We start from the raw sequence: 10,159 nt of genomic DNA on the forward strand, positions 1-10,159 counted from the left end.
ACCGAATGTTTTGTGAAAATACTGGATTTATGTAGTGAGTAGTGTGATTGTTAATTCTTTTTAAAGTAACAGACCATGTTTTGGTTGCTGCATCCATGTGTATAGGCTACAAGTACATACTTTTCAATGACATGAAAAAGACGTATTTTCAACAACATGAAACATATGAAAAAGACGTCTTTTCAACTTTCACTTTCAACCAAAACCGAACGTACATCAGCCGTCGGGCATAGTCGTCTTTTCAACGTCTTTTTAACGACAGTTTGCTGGGTGGGTGGGAAGTGCAAATTCACAAGCATAATGCTCTCATCCTCAGTGCAAAGAAATTTGACTGCAACCAAAGACCTGTATATGATGTAGAGATGCTCATGTCTCTGCCCTGACAATGGGGGATGTTTTCCTAAAGGCGGGAGGCAGGCGACAAGCATAGGCCCAAAATAAGCCCATAGATACTCATCGGGTTTATTTTGGACAGATGTGGGCGAGAGGGACACCTCTTGCTTTGCCTCCTCCTCTCTGTAGTGTTTCCCTGTCATTGCTCACTTTGTATCACTTTGTTATCACTAGATCGCTACAAGATGCATATTGTTCATCCTAGCAGTAGAGGGCTCGACAGACTAGCGAATTGAAACTTTGAAATTAAAAGTAGCCTTGTTAATATAAAGTGGGAAATGTATCTGGCTGATACTGAGTCTGTAACCGGCTGATTCGACAACAGCCAGCGCTAATAGAAAACGCTGCCACAGTAAGCCATTGACCCATCTAAAAATGTTTTGACGTGGGTATTCTATTCAGATTATGTCCTGGATCACTGTGTTGACCCAGGGGTGTGCTTATCCTTAGGTCTACTGATGATAGATATACTTGATCTGGTGTCTGCAAAACTCAGACAGGCAGCGGCACGAAGGGGAGATTCAGTGATGACACAATGACTACTAGCGTGTTCAAAAGACAAGAGGAAAACAAAGTAGCCAATGATTGCATTGGAAATGGCAACTTTCACACTTCCATCAAGACACAGCTGATATGGGATCATGCAAAAGAACAGAGGTGCTTCAGGGAATTATGGTCATGTGATGAGTAAGCTTGCCTGAGAGGTCCCAGAGAGAACTGCAGTGGCAGGGTAGCCTAGTGGTTAGAGCGTTGGACTAGTAACCGGAAGGTTGTGAGTTCAAACCCCCGAGCTGACAAGGTACAAATCTGTCATTCTGCCCCTGAACAGGAAGTTAACCCACTGTTCCCAGGCCATCACTGAAAATAAGAATGTGTTCTTAACTGACTTGCCTGGTTGAATAAAGGTAAAACAATAAAAATTAAAAAATTAAATGCTAAGCTTCAACCCAGGTTTTTTACCCAAAAAGTAATTGAGACTAATAACTGCCAATAGAAGCGTAGTCCTTTTAGGAAGGAATGGATGGGGCCGGGGGCATTAGTAGAGAGGAGAACCATTGGATTTGATTCCAGAGACCTGTGTGTGCAATATTAAGAGTTGATGCTACAGTTTAATCTATGTGTTCAATCTCAGCAAAACCTCACCATGACCAGCTCTCACTCACTCTGTTGGGAGACGTATGTGTTTTGAGCTGGTTGACGTTTACACGAACAGCCCTATTCCCACTACGAGATATAAAGGAGAGTCTGGGGATTGGTGTGGCGAAAGAGAATTCTACTTTTCAATTCACATTACATCCTTGCCTTACCTTCCGTTGAGAATGGCAATGTGATAGGTGAGCGTAAATATCACAGTAGCCACAAGCCAGTAACCCCAAACTATTCAATAATTACGGAACTTTTCTACCAAAACATATTAGACTTTTGAATAATGCAACCAAACCATATTACACTCTTGAATAATGCAACAATTCACAAGCATGTAGGTGCAGATAATTAAAGGGTTTATTGTAGGCTACACTCAATACATTTGAGCTTCAAGACGAAAGCACAGAGATACTATAAATGAACAATTAACCCTCTAATACGAATATAAAAGTAAAGTAGGCCTACCTTACAACAAACCAGGCTTCATTTTTTTTGCAATATCGTGCAAATCATTACATGTTGTAAAAGCAAATTGCGACTGAAAACGTGGGTCATTTTTACCCACAGCCATGAGGCTTTTTAATGAGTATGATGGATTAACTGCCTTATGAGGTCTTTCTATTGGAAAATGTTGTTTCCTGTTTTCCCCAGAGTAGGATAGAAAACAGCACTTGAATCAGACTATTATTTTAGGGATACTATGGTTGGTGCATGTGGCTTTGTCTTAATGTGTATTCTTTTTTTCTTTTTTCTTTTTAATTCATGTGCGTGTTCTGTCATTGTAAATTGTAAATCATTGATGATGCATGCTGTGATAAAACAATTTCCCAAATTGGGATAAATAATATAATACTCTATTCTATAAGTGAATTCACCATGACGAGCAGTTTTACATGGAAGCCCATACCCGCCACCAAAATTAATTTGTCAACATGCACAATTAGTCTGTGTTTCAGTCTGATCAACTGTAGCCTACAGATAACAACCAAAGCTGCAGGTAGCCTAGAGAAACCTATGCGCTCTGATCCCATCTAGGCCTGGCCAGGAAAATGTAAAGTAATGCACAGTGCATTCGGAAAGTATTCAGACCTCTTTCCCTTTTCCACATTTTGTCACTATACAGCCTTATTCTAAAATGTATCAAATATATTTTCACTCATTAACCTACACACAATACCCCATAATGACAAAGCAAAAACTGGTTTCTAGAAATGTTTGCATTTCTTATTTACATAACTATTCAGACCCTTTGCTATGAGACTCAAATTTGAGCTCAGGTGCATTCTGTTTCCATTGATCATCCTTGAGATGTTTCTACAACTTGATTAGAGTCCACCTGTGGTAAATTCAATTGATTAGACGCGATTTGGAAAGAAACACACCTGTCTATATAAGATCCCACAGTTGTCAGAGCAAAAACCAAGCAATGAGATCGGAGGAATTGTCCGTAGAGCTCCGAGACAGGACTTTGTTGAGGCACAGATCTGGGGAAGGGTACCAAAATATTTCTGCAGCATTGAAGGTCCCCAAGAACACAGTGGCCTCCATCATTCTTAAATGGAAGAAGTTTGGAACCACCAAGGCTCTTACTAGAGCTGGCTGCCCGGCCAAACTGTGCAATCATGGGGTGAACGGTCTTGGTCAGGGAGGTGACCAAGAACCCGATGGTCACTCTGACAGAGATCCAGAGTTCCTCTGTGGAGATCGGAGAACCTTCCAGAAGGACAACCATCTCTGCGGAACTCCACCAATCAGGCATTATGGTAGAGTGACCAGATGGAAGCCACTCCTCAGTAAAAGGCACATGACAGCCCGCTTGGAGTTTGCCAAAAGGCACCTAAAGGACTATCAGACCATGAGAAACAAGATTCTCTGGTCTGATGAAACCAAGATTGAACTCTTTGGCCTGAATACAAAGCGTCACGTCTGGAGGAAACCTGGCACCATCCCTACAGTGAAGCATGGTAGAGGCAGCATCATGCTGTGGGATGTTTTTCAGAGACCTGAAAATAGCTGTGCAGTGACATTCCCCATCCAACCTGATATAGCTTGAGAAGATCTGCAGAGAACAATGGGAGAAACTTCCCAAATACAGGTGTGCCAAGCTTGTAGTGTCATACCTAAGAAGACTCAATGCTGTAATTGCTGCTGAAGGTGCTTCAACAAAACACTGAGTAAAGGGCCTGAATACTTATGGAAATGTGTTATTTCAGTTTTATATTTTTTAAATAAATTTGCACATTAAAAATATAACCTGTTTTTGCTTTGTCATTAAGGGGTATTGTGTGTAGATTGATGAGGATAAATACAAAATAATCAATTTTAGAATAAGGCTATGATGTAACAAAATGTGTAAAAGGTCAAGGGGTCTGAATACTTTCCAAATGCACAATATTTATACCCTAAAATAGGTCCATTTATTTGTGTTCTGAGAAAATGTGAATGTGATCAAATTTGGTTTATATTCACACTTCGGGTGGTCCTTTTAATAATATTGCAGATGCAAACGCATACACAATGGAACCCTGCATACAGCGAGCTCAGCCCTGTTTGTTTTTGTCCAATCACAGCTGTTGTCTCTGTCTGTGTAAGGGGTTGTAAATGTTTCCATCATCCCTAGGGCCAGAAGTTTTTCCAGGAGTTTAAAAAAAACATATTACCTGATTAGACAAATAATCTGGTCCCATCATAGCCCATATAAAACCATTGATTTATTACAATGTCATACGCTACAACTAGGGTCCAAAGTTGGTTAGGTTAGCCTAGTACAAGGTCAGGAAAAACTCTGGGCCCCAGGCAAACAATTTCACCCCCACCACTGTTGGGCCTGTGGTGCCACCTCTGAATTCACCACTCAATTTTCCCAATGACAAAACATATCCTATATCTACATTTGACATGTTTCTGATGGTGGGGCTAGGGATGGCCATTCATAGTTTTACTTGTCTCAGTGCAGCTGGCAGCTGCTGCAACAATTTCAGACTGTAACAGTCTGTTACTGCAATTTCAGGTAAAAACTCAATAAAACAAGTCTCAAATATTACGAAAATGTCTATACAATTCAGCTTTTCAAAAAACATTTCTTTGTTATTACCATTTATACTGTAGTAGTGTTGGCACAGCGTTACAATTCTGTTTACACTGCTATGCTTCAAGGGGGGCAACTGTGGGTGAGTGTCGTGCACTACCTCCAGAGGTAGCGGTCAAGATGTAGGAAATACTCAACTTACCACTTGAGATTTTTTTTCAAAAAGTGTAGTAAGTGGATGAAAAGGCATCAGCACGTAGTTGAACAAAATGAGAATAGAGAAGAAAATGGTTTACTTGGCACTCACAATCAACAGCAAGCCTAGCAGTATCCGGCAAGACAATTGAGGATAAGTGAGACTTGTTTTGCTCTCACTTTGAGAAATGACAGTCTACAACAGCGCTATTTCCAAACGTGTCAAAGCTTCAAACCAAATAGTTAGTTGTAGGCCTATTGTGGTCTCATGATACAGCTGATACAGTCCCAGGGTTGGCTGTTGTTATTGTAGAGATTAAACAAATGCTTAACCCATCAATAACTTTCAGCAGTTCAATGATAATCACTTATCTCCCCTTTTTTAGATCAATGTGGCAATGTATCTAAATTTAGCTCAGATAGGTAGAGTCCCATATTATATGAAACATTTTACAGATGGAATTTTGTTCACAAAATGTCAGGCAGAATGAGACATAATGTATGTATTTGACCGCGAGTTAGTTGATATTTTGTTCCAATGCTAAAGCACAGTTGGCTGGTCTCAATTGGCTGGTTGTGGAAATGCTGTGTGTATGCCTACACTGTGGAGGTAGGTTGGCCAGATATTGGTCCCATGATGTAATGTTGCCTTTAAACTTTAACATAATCAAGCTGATCATCATAATGTGTCTTCAATTACCTTTTGCAGAAAGGAGCAGTCTGACCAGGTTTACATTACATTACATTTAAGTTAAGCTGTCCAGTCTCCAATATTATGTAGGCTAATCTCCTTAACTACATTCCACGGGGGTATCAAATGCACTGACCAGCGTGCGTGGTCCTTTATAACTATCCTATAATCCTTATTTAGTCAAGATATAGGGAACATGTGGAAGTTCCAAAGGACAGCCCTGCGTAATTAATGTGCTCACAGATCTGAGAGAATGGGAAGGAGGGAGAGTGAGGTTTTGAGCACATTCAAGTCACAAATATGCCTATCCCTGGTCGTCACCGGAAACAACTGGGCGCACGACTCTAATGTACAGCACTCGACCCCTCAACAGGTACCTGCTTCATTAATAGGCTATAAGAGTAACACCGGATTTTGATACAAGAACAGGCAGGTAGTCTATACCGACAATATTACATTCCATTTCTCCAATGTTGGTATAACAAATTGTTGGCAGATGAGCATGTGGAGTTGCATTGCAGAGTGATGATGGATCTAGCCTAATGCGTTTTACCTACTGGTCAACGGGAGTACTCATGATGGCACAACCCAGTAGCGCACCACCACAACCAGCGCTAGCTGATGCCCACACTTACCCCAATTTTGATCTAACTCGAAATAATGTGATACTATAGCCCTGAGCCTCACATGATAAAGAGAAGTCAATACCGTTCCTATCTACTACGCAGGACATATCCACTCACATTGACAGTATACCAGCTGTAATAGTTCTGGAACAGCCATTGCGCCATGGCCAGTGCATGTGTGCCCATGTAGCCCACTCCACTGAATCCTCTACCGATGTTACTGGGGTGGTTTATTCATGCACGTGTAGCACTGTCTCGTTATAACAGTTCAACAGTAGTGGTAGCCTAATACTACACTATCACTTTCCATTCATAATTTAACGAAATACACCGCAATTTTCCCCCGATGCAAAACTGGGCAAACGTCAGCCCTGAGCCTGAACCTGTTAAAAAAACATGTCGAATCATTTATAATATAGATAGATCTTTTTTTTTACGAAATCATTCTCACACAACCTCTGTCCTGGTGATCATACGTTCAGTTGACCCTTTCTAATTGAAATCAGTTTTTAACACTTGCATAATTCAATACTGCACTTTAAAAAATACACCACAAACGCAATTTGGCCTACAATATAGGCTACCAATTTATAGGCTGTCCCATATCTATTCCGAGGGACATTCACAGACCACAACTGATGAGATCCGAGTTTCAGGGCAAATTCTGCCCGTAATTGTCTTCGTTCTCAGGTGAATCATATCAATAGATCCTGTATCAATTGGCCTATCAATTGATCCAACCATCAATGGCACACATAACTCGTAACATTTTCATTCATTTCAACATTTTCAGCAACATTTTACAACTTCGTTACCATATCTCCCTCCTTCGGTTCTCATCCAACGCACATGCCCTTTTCTCCGTCTCACAACGGACCCATCAAGAATATAAATTACTAAAAACGTACCTGATATACAGATGATGAAATTGGCGTGAAGAATAATAAATAGTTCCCATATAATATCCATTCTCTGTCTTCATGCCAGGTGCATTACGCTCGGTAAAAACAGGGGTAGCCTATCAGTTGCCGATGTCGATTCCTCCCCGTCTGTAGCCCGCTGCACACCTTCCAAGAGGTATTTTCCACGCCAGACTCATAGCAAGATCTATCTCCAAGTCATGACGCCACACTCTCCCACAAAACAACAATCCCAGATGACAGAACCACTGAACTTTAGACCCAAATATAGAACCAAAGGTACAATCCTGGAAGCAAAAGTCAGTTGGTAGGCATTTCATACAGTAGTAGAGTTCCTATGTGCCCCACCAAGACCGTCCAAAAATGCACTCCTCCCTTGCGTCAGTTGCGATTTTGAAAAGATGAGTTTCAGTCATTCCGTGTAAACACAACCGTGGTCGAAGTATCGTCCTCGATATCCTGGAACGAGAGACAGTTAAACTTTGTTATAGATCAGACAGAGGAATAACCTATCTTAAAAATATCTGTTTAACTCCATAACTATGAATGGTAAAACTCCGTAGGGGGGGGGGGGGGGTTAACTGCCATTGACAGCGTATGGACAGGAGAGCAGGGGAGACTGTGCATTCATCTGCAAGGGGGCGTGCTTCGCTAATTTTCTCTGTTCAGCCGGAGGGTTGAACTGTCGCGCATTTCACGCGGACATACACATAGGTTTCTACACACTATATTTCATGAAAACTTTACGAACTCCTCATAATCTATTCGAATGTTTGATAACATCTTCAAGAATATAATCACTAATACTTCAAACATCAATCCCTGCACTATGATCAATCTTGAACCATCAGCACACAGAGGTACCCCCCCCCCCCTTCCTTATCAACGCAGTCGGGTGCCCACTCACAGGTCCCGCCAAGCAACACACTGACGCAGTTCACAACACCTACACTGTAGCTGTGAAAATAACCATCTACAGGCTAAATTTAGCCTACATCCTATACACAAATACCAAGAGTGAGGGATACCTACCGTTCTTGAGAAAAATGTAAAATCAAAATACTGTTATCCTAATGTAAAATAAAGACTGATGCTATCGAGTCCCCAAAAACTTATACACGGGGTTTAAAAGTGAGTATAATTGTTGATTTTGTCCTTTTTTATCCCGAGGTGAAAAATTGTGACGGTAGTCTTCTGGCACGCGAGTACCAGGCTATGCCACGAGCCCAGGGAGAGAGCTTCCAGATTAGCGGACGTCAGAAAATGATGCGCAGGCACGTGTGGTGCTCCATGCGCGCGCACGCCGACACAGGTGGATGGGAGACTGTGGCCCAGCCCTCGTGGTAATGGCAGAAGCTGGTTTGAGAGAAAGAGTGAGCGAGAGAGAGCGGGGGCAATAGCATTGCTACCTGTGTCATTATCATTATTTAATTATTGTTCTCAATTAATGCACCACATAACCAATAAACAAAGCATACCGACTTCAGTCACTTAAATATCATGGTTTGCGGTTTTAATACCACAATAAATGTACTACGTAAATCTCGACAAAACAGAAAATACATCCCCTTCTACTTTGTAGGCCTACCAAGTATTGAAGGCTTGACTTGACAATCTCTGAATGTCATTAAACCTTTTGGTGTTTTGTAACACTCGTGGAATAAAGTATGTGGGTAAATACGTAGTGCATATGAAAATAACTTCGGCAGTTAAATTCCCATGTACCGAATACAAAATACAAGTTACATTTATTTCCGTCGGATTTTAAACTCTAGGCTTACTGATGGTTTGCTTACATTTTATTTGCACAAGTATAGAAAATGTACCCACTCTGATATTGGCATGTGCGCTCTAGACAGCAGCTCGCAGATACAATTTGGGTGCAGCCTGCATGATGAGATAATTATGGACAAAGTGCGAGATTAGTGTAATCATCATGTCATATTTACTGAAAAGAGCATCAAGCTCATCACTGTGCAGTTTCACCACCCTGTGAAGTTCATCATCCTTCATTTATCGGTAGCCTAATAAACTGCATGCTGTAGTGACTTATCCGACATGTACTTTACTTGCATAAAAAGATTGGATGGAAACCTGGTTAATGTCAAGACATTTTGAGGATAATGGAATTACGTTTTGGACAAACGTGTGCATGCCTAAAGGATACTTTTGAAGTAGCCTAATCATATTAAGACATTGTGACTCGTGTTTCTGCCACATATAAAATGTAATACATTTTAAAAGGTATATGACAAATATTTAGGCTATATTGAAGCGTTAGGGTCGAGGTAGGCGAAGAATAGCCGCTTAGATTGGAGAGGAGGCAGAGTGCACTTTAAGCTTTCCTGATAACCGTGCCTGCCGCGAACATAATGTGGCCACATTATTATAGGAGGAATTTGGAGAATGATGATCTGCAACAGCTGCAACAGACAGTGCATCTCGTTATCAGAAGTAAACATACAGCCAGACTGGCCTGATACTGTGCCTTTCTAGACCTTATAAACTAACGAGAGTAGACCCACAACTTAGCCAAATGGAATTAAACATTAAAATCACAGGGATTTTGCGCCTTTACTCAAAAGACAGAGGGCAGGATAGACAGTTAGACTGGTAGAGTATATTGACCTGTGGTCTGTGGAGGCTCCTCAGAGGAGGAAGGGGAGGACCATCCTCCTCAGTGAATTTCATAAAAATAAAAACAGTGAAACATTGAAAAGTTATTCTTTTTAGATAAAAGTATACTAAATAGGTTCATGTCACCAAATAATTGATTAAAACACACTGTTTTGCAATGAAGGTCTACAAGTAGGTGCAACAGTACTCGTTAGGGTAGCACCGTGGTTTAGCAGGACGACAGCTAGCTTCCGTCTTCCTCTGGGTACATTGACTTCAATACAAAATCTAGGAGGCTCATCGTTCTCACCCCCTTCCATATATTTACACAGTAATTATGACAATTTCCAGAGGACGTCCTCCAATCTATCAGAGCTCTTGCAGCATGAACTGGCATGTTGTCCACCAAATCAAAGCATCAGAAAATTAATCTAGTACTGAAAGCTACAACTAGTTAGCACTGCCGTGCATAAAATGTGGTGAGTAGTTGACTCAAAGAGAAAGAAATACAATAGTTGAACAGTTTTGAGCAAATTTATTTCTT

General features: G+C 41.0%; 1 protein-coding gene across 4 annotated transcripts in view; it reads right to left on the reverse strand.

Moving 5' to 3' along the window:
* Window positions 1–8,215, reverse strand: part of LOC135525157 (carbonic anhydrase-related protein 10) — a 323,072-nt gene extending 314,857 nt beyond the window's left edge. For all 4 annotated transcript variants that reach the window (XM_064952900.1, XM_064952899.1, XM_064952898.1 and 1 more), the window contains exons 1-2: window positions 8,032–8,215; window positions 6,988–7,458 (exon numbers count right to left, since the gene is read on the reverse strand). In XM_064952900.1, coding sequence (XP_064808972.1) covers window positions 6,988–7,048 — 61 coding nt within the window. In that variant the 5' untranslated portion in view covers window positions 7,049–7,458; window positions 8,032–8,215. The remainder of the gene's footprint in view (window positions 1–6,987; window positions 7,459–8,031) is intronic.
* Window positions 8,216–10,159: the final 1,944 nt, after the last annotated feature.

Source organism: Oncorhynchus masou, chromosome 31, assembly GCF_036934945.1.
Source record: "Oncorhynchus masou masou isolate Uvic2021 chromosome 31, UVic_Omas_1.1, whole genome shotgun sequence".
Taxonomy (NCBI): Eukaryota; Metazoa; Chordata; class Actinopteri; order Salmoniformes; family Salmonidae; genus Oncorhynchus; species Oncorhynchus masou.